General features: G+C 45.0%; 1 protein-coding gene across 3 annotated transcripts in view; it reads left to right on the top strand.

Annotated features, from left to right (window-relative positions):
• ice2 (interactor of little elongation complex ELL subunit 2) overlaps positions 1–17868 on the top strand; it is a 46471-nt gene extending 28603 nt beyond the window's left edge. Inside the window, exons 14-16 of one of the 3 annotated variants that reach the window (XR_004222024.1) lie at positions 214–469; positions 5673–5774; positions 17134–17221. Coding sequence is in view for 2 of the 3 variants with exons in the window: in XM_012966902.3 (XP_012822356.2) it covers positions 214–469; positions 17134–17313 (436 nt within the window). In the remaining variant the exon portion in view is untranslated. Of the gene's footprint in view, positions 1–213; positions 470–5672; positions 5775–11135; positions 11170–17133 lie in introns of all 3 variants that reach the window. The other 2 variants (XM_031899135.1, XM_012966902.3) reach the window with 2 other exon arrangements.
• The last annotated feature ends 1066 nt before the right edge of the window (positions 17869–18934 follow it).

The raw sequence follows: 18934 nt of genomic DNA, 5'->3' as shown, positions 1-18934 counted from the left end.
TCCTGCTGTTCTCCCATACCATGTGGCTACTCGTACAGTATCTGTTCTGCCTGTGGGCTGATTAGATGGTAACCATACTGGATATGCTAGTGTTTGGGCACCCTAAATCAGTTTATTTTCCACCTCATTCCATTATACTTATTCCTGTATGATAAAAAGCATCGAGATTATAATATTTCAAATGGCTAATAACCTTTTTCTCATTTTGTTAAGTCTGCAGGATGGATCTTACCTCCTTAGTCACACTTCAGGAGATTCCTCAGTCTGCCTCTACAAAAGTACTTCAGAAAGCTGCCGTGGATCCTACAATCTGCATGATGCCCATGCCAGCCTTCCAAAAAACCTTTCCACACTGTGTGTCCCGTGGGTAGCAGTGGACTCTAATCTTCTTCTCCCTTACCATATCCACAATGGGCGTCCTCCTTGCACATTCCCACCTCCACCAGTTAGAAAGAAGGAAAAGCCTCAGGTAAGTTGTCTCACTGCTGTCAAAGTGTTAGGTACAAAAATACAGAGCCTCCCCAGACATCCTGGAGCCCCATACAAGTTATTTGTCTGCTTGCCCCCCCAAACATAGATGCATAGTACCAACAGTTTTGCCCACATCCTTTGTATGCACTTCACAAAAGATCAGCTAGCAGTTAGGTAGGTTTTCCTAGGACACAAGGTTGTACTTGAGGCATAGACAATTATTTTTAACCACAGATACTATGATGCAAATGGACAAATCAGATTTTTCTAAGGAGGAAGAGTGTTAAGGTGCCCACACACACCGATATTGTTGTACAAAATGAGGTTTCATACGATATGGTATGGTGGGTGTGCGATCAGGTAGGGTGGAAAATTTTCATCGGACCTTTGAAGGTGCCCAAACATCGGCTGTACGCTAATGCTGAATCATCAGATGGGGTAGAATTATATTGTTTCATATCTGACATTTCAGCTCTTACGGCCGTGTATCTCCCTTGTCACGGGCGACTAATCTCCCCAATATGCCATCCCACCGGCTTGAATGTAAATCGCCCGTGGAATGGCATATGCGGCACCACGATTTCCTGAAATTGTGAAAAGTTGCCTTGAGAGTCCACTCCACTAACATTAAGGGCCGTGGCAGATGGGGAGATTTGATCTTTCCTGAAAGCAATGGTTGCAGAAAAGTTCATTGTAACATATTTGGCCACCTTAACTATAGAGAAAATAGACCCTGCAACTGCTGGGGGCGTAGTAACTATATGGGGTCCAGTTGGACTTTGACTGATAAGCAGCTGTAATATATGTTCCCAAGGCACCCAGTCTTGCTGTGAGTCCCAATAACCAGTCATTCTTCTGCTGAAAATGTTATGTAATAATATAATTAATATAATTAAGTAAACAAATCACAGTATAAACCGTTCATACACATATATATATATATATATAATATATATATAATATATATATATATATATATATAATATAGTTCTATAGTTCTGTTAACTAATGTGCTTATTAGTCAGCCAGTTCATTGGTGCTCAGAGGAACTTACCTTAAAGGAACAGTAACTCCAAAAAATGAAAGAGCTTTAAAGTAATAAATATATAATGCACTGTTGCCCTGCCCTGGTAAAACTGGTGTGTTTGCTACAGTAACACTACTATAATTTATATAATAAGCTGCTGTGTAGCCATGGGGGCAGCCATTCAAGCTGGAAAAAAGGAGAAAAGGCACAGGTTACATAGCAGGTAACAGATAAGTTCTGTATAATACAATAGTGTTGTATCTGTTATCTGCTATGTGCCTGTGCCTTTTCTCCTTTGAATGGCTGCCTCCATGGCTACATAGCAGCTTATTTATATAAATTATAGTAGACTTTCTAAAGTAAACACACAACTTTTACCAGTGCAGGGCAGCAGCACATTATATTTTAGTTACTTTTATACAATTTCATTTTTTGGTGTTACTGTTCCTTTAAGCTAGGTTGGGGGGTCAGTGGAGTTTAAACCCCTCTCTGCCCCTGTCAAGCTGCTATGCCTTGTCATTGCTTGATGTGTAAGTCACATACATTTTTAGTAAGTTGTGTACATTTTGTACATAAGTTAACTATATTTTTGCATACGTTTATGGGTAACTTACATATGGTTATGCTACACTGAGGGATCTAGCCTCAGAACAAAATTTGACTAGGCCTTTGACGACAGAAGGAAGAGGAACACTCACTGCATGTACCCCGGGCTGGTGCGGTTTTCTCCTAACAGGGGCACCAGCCCGGGGTAAAAGGTAAGTGAGGGAGAGGGAATGTGAGGAGTGCAGCAACATCTAAGATGTTCTGAATTAAAAGTGAAAGTAACTGTATGCCACTCCTATATGCCTAAGGCATAGAGGCGGGCAGGCAATATATGATTGACAGCTGGGATTTTTAAATGCATTTATAATGGGTTTGAATGTGGTAATAAAAAATGACTTTGGGTTTCATGTTTAATTTGAAAAGGACTTTTATTATACAGCTTTTTATGTCTGGGTGATGGGTCCACTTTAAAGTCACTTGGGGGTGTCTAACATTTTGGCACCCCCCAAGTGACTTACTTTCCTTCTCCTTTAAAATTTAGCATATGTTATAGATTGACCAGTTCTAACTTGCTATTTTTTTATATTCTGTATGCCTTTGGTCATATTGTATATGCTGGCACCTTCCTGCTTGGCTGTATTTTTTAGTTGAAGTAGAAGGAAAGGCTAGTAAAGAGTTAATCTCAAGCTGCAGGCATACCTTCAGTTGTCTCAATAGTGCCCTTAAGTCTCCCCATACTTCTCCCGTTCAGATGATCAGAAGCCAAACAGGAAAAAAGAACGCTGAGCTGTGTAAAGAAGATTCCCATAATGCATAGCTCTGTTAGACCAGCTCTTTAGTCAGCGGATGAGCATTTAGATCTTGTGTGAGCACGCACAAGCAGGAGCGCTCCCCTTCCCACGGACCCGCTGTCACTCCCACTACGAGTGCGCACCTAGGCTCGGGGGGAGGGAATGATGCGCATGCGCAGTGTAGTGTGGTGAAGAACAGGAAGTGGGCATCCCATTTCAGAGATGGCGGTGCCTTTCACTAAAGCGATGCTAAAGTTTGCAGTAGGTTAACTCTGTTATTCTTGCAATAATAGAGCCAAAAGTAAAGCGTTTTTGATTAACAGTAGTAGAACTATTGAAGGGTATCCTTTATAGATTTTGCCTTTTTCTTTCTCCTTTAAAGTGTCTACTGACTTTGCAAAGTATTGGTGTTACAGGTGACTTGTGAACTCCATGACCAACACCCATTTTCAACAACTGCCATTAAAGTGTTGGGTAGTCATGGAGATCGCCCCCTATAAAAGCCTGTAAGAACAGCTCAGGGGGTTCTTTTGTAAAGAAGTGCAACCAAGCAGATAGATTTAAGTCTATAAAAATATGACTAGAGATAAATAGGTCAGGACGGCCACATTGGGTTTAGTCTTACATTAATGTGGCATGGGGGTTGCAAACTTTATGAACATGATTTTGTAACTGTTATTGAAAATGTAATACTGGGAGCAAAGGAATGTGCATGGACCAATCCCTTCCTTTTTTGTACTTTGCAGCACGTTTTGGATTGATCAGTCGCATTTAAATTACATCTTATTTATATCCAATTACCCACAATGCCTTTGTATTTCTGTTTATCTACTGTTACTTTTAAAAGAAGACAAATCTCGTGTGAAAAAATGATTGGTTTAATGGATTGTATAAACACAGACATAACTAGAGATATTTTTATCTACCAAAATGTTAGGCACCCCCCAGGTGATTGTAATCACTCACCTGAAACCCCTGGGGGGTATTTGGCAAAGCGATGCACTTCCTCCTCCAGTCTTTGTGCATGCGCAGTGGAGTGAAAAGACTAACTTTAAAGGGATACATATTTTTTTTATAAAAACCCATCAGTTAATAGAGCTTTCCCAGCAGAATCCTGCATTCAAATCTGTTTTTCATAAACACAGATTGTTTTGTATTTAATTTTGATATTTCACATGAGGCTAGCCATATTCTTCATTTCCCAGGGTGCCACAACCATGTGACCTGTGTTCTGATAAACTTCAGTCGCACTTTACTGCTCCGCTGCAAATTGCAGTGATATCACCCCCCCCCTCCCAGCAGCCGATCAGCAGAACAATTGGAAGGGAGCAAGATAACAGCTCCCAGTAGGTATCAGAATAGCACTCAGTAGTAAGAAATCCAAGTCTGGCTTGGGACTCCTCCAGTTACATGGGAGTAGGAGAAACTCAGGTACAATGCACTGAGATATATTACAGCTAAAAAAAAAAATACATTTGTTGGTTCAAGAATAACATTTTAAATAGTGAGAGTTATTTGCAATGTAAACAGTGTAATTTAGACATAAAATTGACTGGTGGGGGACCCCCCCCCCCTAATTTGGAAACCTCATCTTGAGAGGGGGGGAAATCGAATCACAATTCAGGCTGCCTGGATGAGGGTCACATCAAGGCCCCCAATGGGAAAATTTTAAACCTGCACTGTGTATATCTTGATTGGTCAGGCAGGTCCGTCGGAGGGTCCTAATTTGCTGATTTGCTCTGAAAGGGATGAATCAGCACCTTAAATCTGCCTATGTATTTCCACCTTTAGTAGTCTGACCTCTGTGTAGGTTTCCTGCTGCACTAGGAGGGGAAGTGCTTGGAATCGGCACTGCTGACTTGTACAGTTCTCATGGGCAGCCGTGTGCTGTGATCCAACAGTGACATGAAACTTCCATTCTGTACAAAGATGTTTCTGTCTCTGGCCGCCCCCTCTTGTCTGGGAGGGGCTCTCTGGCGTGATTGCTTAATGCATTACAGAGCATTTATAGAGCACAGAATCTGCTGTTAGCTGCCTGAACCCTCTGTGTGGTTTTATTTCATTCTGTTTTTCTTGAAAAAAAATGCCAGTTATGCCCGTTGTGATAAGAAACAAAGTCACAAAAATTGGAGCAAATGGATCCCAACTCTTTAACCATTTAAGTACCAGCAGTATTTTCCATTTTGTTTGCTCTTAGTGACAGCAAAATAATTTTTTTTGTTCTATCTCACTTTAGGGGCCATATCACAATCCAGAAATCCTCTGGGAGTAGGTTTGCCCCCCCCCCCCCCCAAAAAAAAGATCTGAAAATGCAATAAAACGGGTAAAAATGTGGTAAAACCGTCAAATTAAAGTACAAAAGGTATAGCACAGTGTGATTAGCAAATGTGCTATTCATATTTGCAGTAAAGCATTTTTTGGGCCATAATAGCACACACGAGTGTTGTATGTGTGCAAAGGCTCCAAACTCTTAAAAGTATGTTTGTGTGTAAATATAAGAGTGTTAGAATAAATGTGTTTGTCAAGGCAGGCAGTCTGAAGAGGCAGGAGGGCCTCTAGATGTGGAGGAGGGCTGCCATCATGGCAAGGATCACTGGAGGGCACAGCAAGTACAGGCAACAGCAGGCACATTGTCTGCTCTGCTTCTGCATAGATACCCCAGGGGATCATGCCTAAGGGCCTGCTCATTGCCTAGGGGTGGGGAATAATGTTTACTGTAAGCTGTAGGCTCATGTACGCACACACAGTTTTGTGTGCAGACACTAGTTTTTTTTTTTTTTCAAATACTCACACGGTTTTAAAAAGTGCACACAAAATAATTTTTTTTGCGCATGCAGCCAAGAAGAAATTCGTGGGAACATTGGATTGAAGCGTTGGATCTATGAACTGCAGCACTTACAATCAAAGTTCTGTGGACAAAAAGCTCTATGTCTTAAAGGGTAATATTATATTAAAATTGAAATGCCAATAAGCAGATTAAATAAATCATATTTGCTTTTCAAAGAACATATTCTGAATGCACAGAAAAATGAACTTACATAGCTGAACCAAGTATATTTGTTATGTCCATTTACTTCAGATCTTGTAAAAGTTTTGAACAAATCAGCAATTCTGTGTTTATCTTTCTTTCCACAAGGCAGAATTAGTCTGAAGCATATGGAATTTGAGTGGATATTATCTATAGTTCTGCTGCAGTTCATTGTTAGACTCACACAAAGTACAACACAGTAGATTTATTTAGCATACAGTAAGTTATGCTTTGGGGCAGTGGCATACAAGATTTTTCACCTGCAGGAAATCTGCGCTACGGCAACGTATCTCCTGAAAATCCCTTAAACATTATATGCATTATTAGTTTATCATGGGAAATTACCTTCTTCTGCACTGTGGAAATACATTTCTCTGATAATACACGGCAGTTTTTTTTATTTTCAATAGTGCATATGAATTGTCATGGAAGTCATTCTAGCTGCTGCAAAATCAACATCTATGCTGACTTATATGTGGGTAAAGGGACAAAAAAAAGTGTGTTTACACCAGAAAACCATGTAGACAGACCTCCCAAAACTTGTTAGGATGGCCACCAACCACACTGCTCAAACCACTAGCCAATAGAGAAGCAGCAGCAGCAGCCATGTTTGCTGATATTTCCCTGGTGCTTTAAGCTGATGTCCCATGGGGAGGTTAGTCTCGCACTAAATTTCTGCTACCATGGCTGACTAATCTCCCCAAGCCTTTCAGCCAGCAATAAAGTGAATGGCCGGTGAAAAGGTCTACGCAACACTTCGATTGCGACGTTGCGCATGTGGTGTAGGCCTTTTCACTGGCAGTTCCCGTTATTGCCAGTGGAAAGGCTTTTTGAGTAGATAAATTGCCTGAGGTAGCAGAGATTTATTAGGGGTGGACTATTCTCCCCATGGGGCATCAGCCTTACTGTTTGTTGGCTAGCTGTCTGAGCAGTATGGTTGGCGCCCATCCTTACAAGAGGACTGACATTTTTTTGGGAGATCTATGTGCCCACTAAGTTGTTGCTAAGTATGAGGCTTCCCAGAGAACAAATAGAACAATTTACAGCTGTTGGAATCTGGGCTGCTGCTTTGTGTGAGAGAGGGGAGTAGGTCTCTAGAGATGTCACACATACCAGGGAAGTTTTATTTCTTATCTCTGTGATGCTTGCACTGGGTGTGCCTGTTCTATTCATAATTAGTTCTTTGTTCTATCTGTATGGATTCTACACCTCCGTGCAGCCTGCCAAGTCCCCAGGCATGCATCCAGGGCATCAACATGACCTATAGGCAACTTTCAATGTACATTTTTGTGAGTGACAGTAGCACTTAAGGGTTAGGATTTGCACCTTGTGTATCACATTTTCTTTAAAAAAAAAAGTTCTTGGTGGAGAGGGAAGCAATAGGACTTGCACTAATAATGTTTTTCAGACAGTCGGAAAAACCCAGTGGGCCCCAGTCCTGGTGGGCCCTGCTGTGCTTCTGGGGTGTGTGAGACAGTAGCAGGGTTGGCCGCAGGGTACCTTATCCGGGTGGCCCGCTGTTCGTTTTGAAGTGCATGGTGGCAGGGCTTGGGCGCTTGTCCAAGTAGACCCTGCTCCTTGTTTAGGTGTGCGATAGAAGGGGAGGAGTTTGTGGCAACTTGTGCTGGCAGGCACCACTGATCTGGTGCTCTGATGTCCGGGCTGTTTGGTGGGAGGGCAGTAACACAAGCTACAGTTCCGGTGTGAGGGAAAAAAAGCAGCAGTTCAGGCTAAATACATGTAAAGATTATTATATTAATACTTAAAAGCAGTTTGCTTCTGCCAGGAATAGGTGAGTGCTGCTCTTTATTATTACCCAGAGGCATTCTTGGGAAAGTTGCTTATCAGAGGAATGGGGTAAGTGAGGGTTTATTGAACTTATGGGCAGGGGGGCGAAGTATTGAGAAAAGCATAGAGAAGAAATGGGGAATGGCACACAATAAAAGGGAATAGCTGGTGAAAAGAGTGAGGATTAAGGGGGTCATATTTGGGGAATGAGAGTGCAAATGCCCGTGGGAAACGCCTAAAAGACTCTGGTTGATGGAAAATGTTGGGGTAGTAGGATAGTAGAGGAAAGCTTAAGGCAGAGAGAGAGAGAGATGTATAATAAATCAAATGGCTTGTGGCAAGTTGTTGCTGGCTGGAATGGTGGGCCCTTGTGGTTGTGTTCTCTGGTGGGCCTAGGTACTCCAGTCTGACACTGTTTTCAGATCTGCATTTACAAACCATTGTGGAAACTAAGTATCGGATATTATCCGTACATCCTGAAGCCCTCTGCCATCATGACCACGGCTGCAGCAATGCGTCAGTACCGTATAAATAATGCTGGGCTCCTAGAGTCTTATGGTCCCCATACAGGGGCCAATAGTAGCTGCTGATATCAGTCCCTTGGACCGATTCGGCAGCTAATCAGCCCGTGTATGGGCACTCCCGACGGGCCTGGCCGACCGAGATCTGGGCGATTTCAGGCCAGATATCAATCGGGCAAGTTAGAAAATCTAGTCGGATCGGGGACCGTATCAGCTCGTTGATGCGGTCCCTGGACCGACTTTGCCTATGCCCGTCATTATAATTCGATCGTTTGGCCCCAGGGACACAGGAAGTGAATTGGCATTTTCTCCACTGGCATATTCAACGCCATGTGTGCTACTAGCCAATTGGAATGCTTCATAACTCTCTTTGTAATTAAGTTTAGCGTGAGCGTTGAATAACAGAATGAATGATGACTGAGTATAAGTATATCACCATTGTGCTTACTGTATCCTTCTTGTTAGGACAAATAATCTTTTAGTCTCATACCCCACTATTTACTCAGCAGACAAGCAGTCACAGGTTGTAATGCATTGTACTGTGTATGAAAGAGAATGGGCCATGGCATATGTGGGGTTATATTACTGCTTGTTGCAGTAATCACATACAGTTAAATTGGAAGTTCTGCCAGTTGCCAGGAATCCTTTACATAAGAATTGTTTTTGTGCTGAACATATTTTCTGTTTATCACTAAAAATCTGTTTTTTCTTATTTTTTGTGCTAAACAGGGAAACACGAAAGCTACTCCATGTTTAGTCCTTGTGAGGTAGATAGGTTCCCATAAACAGGAGTCCATTATATAGGGGGGTATTTGAGCTCTGGTAACTGAATTACCTACCTCACAAAACCTAATACAAGATTTTTTTCGTAATTAAAACAATAGAAAAAAGTATGTTTAGCACAAGCCCTATTTATTGCACTCAGGTCAAACAAGGGGGTATACTGCCCCTTTAACTAGAGTTCCATTACTGACAAACCATGATGGAAAGGTACATGGATTGTATCAGGAGTTGTTGGGTAACTCCTCATCAGCATTCCCACCCCTCCTTGGTTCTTGGCAGAAAGCGTTTACAAGAAGTTTCTGGGGGAAGCTGGAGGTGTGAAGGCTTTCAGGCAGGCTATGCAAGTCTCTACTCGCTCCTGGGGCCTGGTACTGCACATTCTTCTACTCTCTGCAGCCTCTTCCTTACAATCTGCAGTACAGGATTCCTTTCAGAATAGGAATTGTTGGGAATAATGGGGAATAGGGCACATACAGTCTCTTACTGTTACCAGAAGGTTAGGAGGAAGATGGAATGCTCAAGTATTTTATGTCAATACCAAGAATACTAATACAATTACTGTATTTACATCTATTTTTTCCACTAGGTAAAGATTTAATTGTAGGTCATTTAATTACTTTTTGCTTTACTATTTCTTTTTGTCTAAGGGCTCTGGCACACAAGGAGATTAGTCGCCCGCGACAAAGCTCCCTGTTTGTGGGCGACTAATCTCCCCGAAATGCCATCCCGTCGGCAAAAATGTAAATCGCCGGTGGGATGGCATACGCGGCAGCGTGATTTCAGTGAAATCGCGGAAGTTTCCTCTCAATCTCCCCATCTGCCATGGCACTTAATGTTAGTGGTGTGGACTCTCAAGGCAACTTCCGCAATTTCGGGAAATCGTGCCGCCGCGTATGCCATCCCACCGGCGATTTACATTTTCGCCGGTGGGATGACCTATCGGGGAGATTTGTCGCCCGCGAACAGGGAGATTTGTAGCGGGCGACTAATCTCCCCGTGTGCCAGAGCCCTAAATCCGCTATTGGTATGCTTTTTACACTTCAGAAGGGTACTGTGGATTTTTATATTTCCATACTGAGATTAAACGCACACATTCCTATCTTTCCAGCATATCTTCATATGTTGCACTTAAGGTGCCCATACACGTAGCGATATATGAAATGAGATTTTGTATGATATTCGCTGCGTGTATGGTGGGTTGAGTCGACTGACATCAGCAAAAGCCTTGGGAATAGTCTGGCTTATCAACTGGCCAGGATTTTGCTGAACATCAGCAGTAGGTTAATGCTGAATCGTAAGATAGGGGTAGAATTCCTATTGTTTCTGCCTCCATGTCTGACAATTCAGCTTTTAACGTTAGTGAAGTGGATGAACAATCTTTCCTGCACCAGGAGTGCCTTCTGTGAGTGGCCATGATGTGCAAGTGAAGGAACAACTGTCCCAGTGCACTTTGAGGGTAGTACTGATGGCCATTGTATAGTACATTATTCACTGTGCCCCACAACACAGAGAAATGGCCAACTGCAGAGACATTTCAGAGTGTGTTGGCCCAGGTTCCAGTAGAAATTCTGATCTATCATTTCTGTAATCATTGCTTTCAGTTCCAGCTCCTTATTCAGTAGCAGAGGGGCTGGGTAGCTCTCTTGAAGACAGTTGAGTTGGCTTAGGTATTACAGTGATCACTAACTTGAAAAGTGACTTATTTCCTTATCTATATATTGGTGTATCTGCCCTGTTTCTGTATAATACATACTTTTCCCTATTTAGTCATTTTACTTCTTTGTTTTCACACAAGATTATAGTGCCATGTAGTTTTCTGTCACGTAAGGGCTGTGGCACATGGGGAGAATAGGGAACAATAATCTCCCGGAAATGCCTGGCATATGCGGTGCCGTGATAGGCAACTTCAGCTAATCGCTGTGCTGTGTATTCCATCCCACCGGCGATTTACATTTCTCCACCGTCTGCTTGGGGGACACAGGAACAGTGGGGTATAGCTGGTACCACTAGGGGCAGGACACAATAATACAAAGAAGAAGAACTAGCTCCTCCTCCGCTGGCTATACCCCTGGCAGGTGGAGCCCAGTTCAGTTTTAGTTTTGTCCTCAGGAGGATAGGACGTGTTCTCTCACTAGCACTGACCACCCAGCCCTGATCTATTTCTCTCCTTCCTACTGCAGGAGGAGAGCTGGCTGGCCGGAGGACACTGAGCTGGTGAGTATATCTCAAGACAGCTCTCACTAAAGTGGTCACTGGGAGATCCGGGTGCTCCTCCACTCCCAACCCATCACCCCCCCACCCCCCCAGCGCAGCCGCATACTTGCGCTTGCTGGGACACGCGCTCGCTGGGACTGAGAGCGGCTGTGTAAATGGGCGCACCTCTACTTGGCGCGCTTATGCGCCGAATACCCGGAAGTGTGCAACCGGAAGCTCTCTTGTAACGCTGCTTGCGCAAGCTACCGTTACGCCCTCATCATGTCTGAGGGTTCTAGCGACAGCCTTTTTACTAAAAGCGCTTCTTCCGCGCCAATAAAATTTTTAACTTGTGCCAAATGCCGCAAACGTCTGCCTGCGGGCCACAAAACCCCTTTTTGCGCTTTGTGCAATCTGCCTGAGCAGGGTCCTGAGATCCCAGGACCTGCTCCCCCCCAGGTGAACCAGGTCCCCCCAGAGGAGCCCTCAGCCACAACTAGGGAGGCGCCGCAGGCTTCACAACCCATACCAGAGTGGGCTTCCCACCTGGCCACCGGGATTCCAAAGCTGGCTAGCTCCTTAGACAAGTTACTCTCGCGACTTGACAACCCAAGGCACAGATCCTCCAAACGTAGAGCTCCCTCAGACGAGGACAGCGAGGATGGCTCCAGGATACTCTCTCCTTCCCCTCTCCATTCCAGTCTTTCAGAGGGTGAATTGTCCCCCTCATCAGACCAGGAAGGAGAAGGATCTCCCAAGAAATCTTCAGACAGGGCTGATTCTCTTATTGCTTCCGTGCTAGAGACCCTTAATCTCCAGGAGCCTGAAGCCCCATCCGATTCGTCCAAAGTGCTCTTCAAGCGCCACAGCAGGTCGTCTCCAGTCTTTCCTTCACATTCTCAACTCAACCACATTATACAACAGGAATGGGACAAACCAGAAAGACGTTTTCAAGCTAATCGTTGATTCTTGAGACTATATCCCTTCTCAACTGACCTTATTGAAAAGTGGTCTGCTCCCCCATCAGTCGATGCTCCTGTGTCTCGCCTGTCAAAGGCCACAGCCCTACCCGTCCCTGATGCATCCTCCTTCAAGGATGCCATGGATAAGAAGTTAGAGGGGCTACTACGTTCCCAGTTCACTTCATCGGGCACTGCACTTCGACCCATCCTGGCTACGGCCTGGGTCAGCCAAGCGGTGCAGTCATGGTCAGACTCCCTCTTGCAGGATTTTGCCTCTGGTGCTCCGCGCCACAAACTCTCTCAATGGGCCTCCCAGATCAAGGAAGCCAATGAGTACATCTGCGAGGCGTCCCTTGACGCGGCTCAGGTCACAAGCCGAACCTCTGCCCTTGCAGTGGCGGCCCGCAGATCTCTCTGGTTAAAACTTTGGTCAGTGGATTTCTCCTCTAAGAAATCTCTAACCTCTCTCCCATTCAAAGGAAAACTTTTCTTTGGCCCCGACCTTGACAAAATTTATTAGCCGAGCCACAGGGGGCAAAAGTACCTTGCTCCCACAGCCTAAGGCGCGCTATTCCTCTCGCAGAGGAAAGTTTTTTTTCGTCCCTCACAGAACAAGAACACAAGACCGTCCTCCCCACGTCAGTCCACATCGGGTAGAGGCCATTCGGGGGCAAGCCCAGGTCCTCCTGGCAAAACCGCAAGCCCATCACCAAGCCATCTGATAAGCCCACGGCATGATGGTGTACCTCCTCCACTGGGCCACACGTCCATTGGGGGAAGACTTCGTTTTTTCGCCAAGGCCTGGCTCGATCTCATGCAAGACACCTAGGTTCACGAGGTTGTGTCACTAGGCTACCACCTCGAGTTTTCTACACAACTACCCTCCCACTTCTTTATGTCCAGACTTCCACAGGACCCAACCAAACGAAGAGCCTTCCAAGACGTAATCTCCAAGCTCTTACACTCAGAGGTAATCGTTCCTGTACCTCCGGGAGAACGCTTCAGGGGATACTACTCCAACCTCTTCGTAGTCCCCAAGAAAGACTGCTCGGTCCGCCTGGTACTGGACCTCAAGGAACTCAACAGATTCATCCGTTTTCGGAAATTCAAGATGGAGTCCCTCAGATCTGTCATCGCGGCAATGATGCCAGGGCAGTTCCTAGCCTCCCTCGACATAAAGGATGCTTACCTACACGTGCCCATTTTCCCTCCCCATCAGAGATTCTTGCACTTTGCTCTCCAGAATTTCCACTATCAATTTACCGCTATCCCGTTCGGCCTGACTTCGGCCCCCGCATTTTTACCAAAATCATGGCGGCGGCCACAGCAGTGCTCCGGGAACACAGGGATATCGATAACCCCTTACCTGGATGACCTTCTCATCAAGGCACCCTCTCTGGCGGAGGCCCAACAATCGCTCCAGTCCTCCATGGCCACACTGCAGGACCTGGGCTGGTGCATCAACCTAACCAAGTCCTCCCTAATCCCCAACCAGTCGATGGTCTTTCTCAGAATGCAGTTTGACACTCAGACTCAGAGAGTCTCCCTGCCATACACCAAGGCGCTCCACCTACAATCGCTGGTCAGATCCCTTCTGTCCAAACCTCGCCACACAGTCGGGTTCTGCATGAGGGTTCTGGGTGTCATGGTGTCCACCATCGAAGCAGTCCCCTTTGCTCAATACCACCTCAGGGAACTTCAGTGGAACATACTCTCTGCCTGGAAACAGAAATCCCTACACCAGGAAATCCGCCTAACCCACCAAGCGAGAGTGTCCTGGTGGCTGCGATCCGACCGTCTCTTAACAGGGAAGCCTCTGGGAGAAAACTCTTGGCGCCTTCTGACGACTGACGCAAGCCTCTCGGGCTGGGGAGCGGTCCTGGAAAACCACCCAGCACAAGGTCAATGGTCCCCGGAGGAGAGAACCCTACTGATCAATATCCTAGAGATCCGAGCGATCCGCCTGGGCCTTTTCACCTGGCAACACGAGCTGAAAGGTCAAGCAGTCAAGGTCCAGACGGACAACTCCACAGCGGTGGCATACATCAACCACCAGGGTGGCACAAGAAGCAGAATGGCCCTGAACGAAGTCAGACGCATCTTCCAGTGGGCGGAGAACAACCAGACACACCTGTCGGCCATCTACATCCCAGGCCTGCAAAACTGGGAGGCGGACTTCCTAAGCAGACAGGTCCTAGACCCAGGCGAGTGGTCGCTAAAGGATGACATTTTTCACGAGATAACGCTCAAATGGGGCATACCGGAGGTGGACCTCATGGCGACAAGGCAAAACAGAAAGGTGCCAAACTCGCCAGGTACTGGGATCCTCTGGCGCTGGCGGCCGACGCTCTAACAGCCCCCTAGGACTTCCCCTTCTTCCTCTGCTCCCCAGGACAATAAAGAAGCTGCAGATGGAACACACTACACTCATCCTCGTAGCTGGACCAGGTGGCCTCGCCACACTTGTTCCTCAGTAGAGGAACCTTGGACTCTACCCCTGCAGCCGGATCTCCTATCCCATGGACCGATACTACATCCAAACCCAGCCAGTCTCAGCTTGACGGCGTGGCTGTTGAGACCCGCATCCTGTAGCACAAAGGGTTCTCCGACGCAGTGATGCACACCATGGGGGCAGCTCGCAAACCAATCTCTGCCAAAACATACCACCGGATATGGGCGACCTACCAACACTGGTGCAACCAAAACGAAGCAGACTTCGAGACACTATCGGTACCTCACATTCTGGAATTCCAACAGAGTGGCCTATGCATGGGACTGTCCTTGGGCTCCACAAGTTTCAGCCCTGTCTATCCTTTTTCAGCAACGGTTAGCACTCCTACCAGATGTCAAGACCTCCCTTCCTACCGAAGGTGGTTTCGACCTTCCACCTCAACCAGGAAATCACAGTCCCAACCTTCTGCCCAAATCCCTCCAACTCGAAAGAGGTGGCTCTACATTCCCTGGACCCCGTTCAGGCCCTAAAATTCTACCTCCATAGGGTCCAAGACTTTTGTAAATCGGACTCTCTTTTTGTATTCTTCTCGGGGCCGGGACAGGGGGCCCCTGCCACAAAAGCATCCATTTCCCATTAAATCAAACAAACTATCCAGCGAGCATACTCTGCCCAGGGCCGGACACCTCCATTGGGCATCAAGGCCCACTCCACCAGGGGTATGAGTACGTCCTGGGCCTTCCGGAACCAAGCATCAGCAGAACAGCTTTGCAAGGCGGCCACGTGGACTTCTGTCCACTCCTTCATAAAATTCTACAAATTCGATACCTTTGCGACAGATGACACCCGCTTTGGCAGGAAAGTTCTCCAAGCCTTAGCGGAAGCTCACACCTGGGTCTCGGGCCCACCCTTCTATCAAAGGGACAGCTTTGGTACGTCCCCACAGTTCCTGTGTCCCCCAAGCAGACGGTGGAGAAAAGGAGATTTTGTGTACTCACCGTTAAATCTCTCTCTCTCTCTCCAGTCGCTTGGGGGACACAGGACTTCCCTCCCTGGATAGACACCTAACACAGACATGATCGGGTAACTACCGGTTCTTTTATAGTTTACAGTTAAATAGTTAAAATCGGTTCCAAGTTACATTTACACACCTGTTCTTTCTTTGGTACTAAACTGAACTGGGCTCCGCCTGCCGGGGGTATAGCCAGCGGAGGAGGAGCTAGTTCTTCTTCTTTGTATTATTGTGTCCTGCCTCCTAGTGGTACCAGCTATACCCCACTGTTCCTGTGTCCCCCAAGCGACTGGAGAGAAAGAGATTTAACGGTGAGTACACAAAATCTCCTTTTTAGCCGGTGGGATGGCATTTGAGGGAAATTAGTCGCCCGCGACAAGGGAGATTTGTCGCACGGCGACTAATCTCCCCATGTATCACAGCCCTAAGAGGCTCATTTTCAGATGTTTACATATTTTAAAAGTTCTTTGCGTTGCCTCAGCCAATCTCCTGTTTTCTTACTGACACCTTCCCTCTCCAGCCAGCAATGTTTAAAGCCAGCTTTAAGTATTTTGCTTTTTTGTCTGTGTTGTGTCTCCAACACGCCTAGAGGCCGCCCTCATTATCCCCCCTCCCCCTCCGTATCGTGCATGCGTGTTGATTTAGCACACCTACAGAGCATGGGTGACAGGATGTGATGCGCTTCCTATATCTTGTGCTCCATATGCGAGCAATGTGTATGGGCGGAATGCGCCCCTTAAGTTGTGCTGCCCTAGACCCGGGCCTTTGTGGCCTTGCCACAAATCAGACCCTGCTTCTTATAGAAACTTTAAAATAAAACTCAGAATAGCAGAGGTGAAGTTACATTAATATGTGAGAAATGCCCTTGAGGTATGGCACATGGGCATGTTGCCTAAAAACAGGACATAATTGCATTGGGTGCCGTAACCAGCAGCAGTTCTGTTATATTATCATGTGAACTGCTCTCTGTTTTCCCCTTACTTTGTTTCATAGTTTTTCTAAAAGACGTCTTGGGTAGAAAGGAGCCTTTTGGATACAGGGGCCTTTCATGGAGTCTTTTAAGCTTGTTCTTTAGATATGGAGTCACTATCCTTGCAATAAAGCAAGTCAGGTCTGCTGTCTGTTTGAATAAAGCACAAAAGTACATTGGGGTCCATGTCAGATTGTGTCAGAGACACAGTCGCTCTGGGATGTTACTTTAACTTTTTTAAAGATATTTTAAAGTAAGTTTGAAAAGTACTCCGAATCACTGGTACCATTAGTACATTTCTGTAAGATTGGAGGCCCAGTAATAAACACCTGGAGCACTCTTTACTACTAGTGTAGGCCAAATTTTTCCCATTCCTCTTTACCTATTGTATCACTCCTCATACCTGCTTCTTCCAACTGGAGCTGGGAATGATGCAAATGATGGACAATATTTCTAAAGCACAGTGTAACATGTAATATTGTAAATAATGGCCAATAATAATAATGCTGCTCTTTTATATGCTTTCACTAATTTTAGCTTGGCCATGCTTAACTTAAATGTGTCTTTACATTTTATGATTTGTTTGTAGGTAGATGAACAGAAAGAATCCCAGAACAATAAAGAGACCCTTGCAAAGCCAGCAACAAACAGTGAAGGTCCCGAACCTGCAAAGAAGAAGAAGAAGAAGAACAAAGGAAAGAGAGCAGCCCGGCAACAAAAGTTGAAAGACAAAAAAAGAGCTTGCAAAGCTGAAGCAGCAGCTAAATAGACTGAAGAACATGAAGCTAATAATATATAGTGATATGAGGGACACTGTTCTGAGCCTCAACCTGCTGTTCTATAGGGCCTTGCTGTAAATGTTTTCCGAGTGGGATTGGATTTTCTACCAATTATTCCCAACCTTACCACTCCAAATGGAAACAATACCGGTACAGGATCTGTAATCTGGAATACTTGGGACCTGGTGTTTTCCAGATAATGGCTTTCTCTGTAACTTGGATTGTTGCTAAAAATCATTTAAACATTAAATAAACCCAATGGGACTGTTTTGCTACTAATATGGAATCATGCATTTTAGGTACCCTCAAGTACATGGCACTGTTTTATTATTACAGAGAAAAAGAAAATCTATCTTTTCATAATGGACTCTATGGGAGATGGCCTTCCTGTAATTTTTGAATAAGGGATCCCATACCTCTATTTTAATCTAGCATGTAACTCATCCCTGGTTGAGTGCTAATTCTACACATCTTATATTATACACTATTTAAAGGAACAGTAACACCAAAATTATTCATTAAAATCTAATGTGCTGCACTGGTAAGAATTGTGTGTTTGCTTTAGAATCACTACTATAGTTTATATTAGCAAAGCTGCTGTGTAGCCAGGGGGGCAGCCATTCAAGCTGGGAAAAAAGGAGAAGAGGCACAGGTTTACACATAAGATAGGCTGTGTAGAATACAATGGGTTTATTTCTTACACCGGAAGATAAACAGGAGTCAAATTCCATTCATGATTTAATGTAAAAAAATAACTTTGATGTAACTGGTTCTTTAAATGCAGGACATACTGTACAGCCCAATCATAGTTTGAATAGCTGCCCCCATGACTACACAGTAGCTTTTTAATTATCTAACATAAAAAGGATTATTTTTATATAATATTTTAATATAAATTAATTCACAGTACAGTACATTATATACCCTTTTTTTGTGTGTTACTAGCCCTTTAAAGTGATAATATTTCTACCAGGTAAGCAACAGCACATGCCCTTTAACAAAAAGGGAAGTGGTTTGGTACCAGTGATGGTGTGTTTGGTGCCACAGGTTTGCAGCAGTCTAACTTTGCCTGTGGCATAGCCCTTCACATAAAATGCCACATATGCTTTTTTACTTGTGATTCACTTTATTGCCAAGGGGAAGCATTTTGGGGAGATTAGTTGCCCATGGTAGCAGAGATTTAACCAGCGACTAATCTCTCTGTGTGCCATCACCCTAACCATAAGCTTGGTTTTAGAGTGCAATGATATAAACATGGTCTCATAGCATGGTCTTTCAGTTTTCTACGTGCATTGCTGCTACTCTGAGCCCTGTTCAATAATTATATTTTACGATAAACAAGAGAGTGATATGTTACTGGGCCAACAGCAAAACCATTTTAGGGTTACCATAAACTTTGATAAACAGCGTCCATTTATGTTAATGAAAAATGTCAGTCAGTGCCGCAGTGGGCCCTCTATACATTCGAGCACCCCAGCAGTTGTAGGGTCTGTTTCCTCTACAGTTATGCCCCTACTGGGAGCCCTCTGCTACTTCTGTGCAAAGGTAAGGAATGTACAGCATAGGGGCAGGCACAGAGCTCTTTGTGTAACCGTTTTATCCATTGCCCTA

The sequence above is a fragment of the Xenopus tropicalis genome, chromosome 3, assembly GCF_000004195.4.
Source record: "Xenopus tropicalis strain Nigerian chromosome 3, UCB_Xtro_10.0, whole genome shotgun sequence".
Lineage (NCBI taxonomy): Eukaryota > Metazoa > Chordata > Amphibia > Anura > Pipidae > Xenopus > Xenopus tropicalis.
This window is presented reverse-complemented; position numbering and strand designations above follow the sequence as displayed.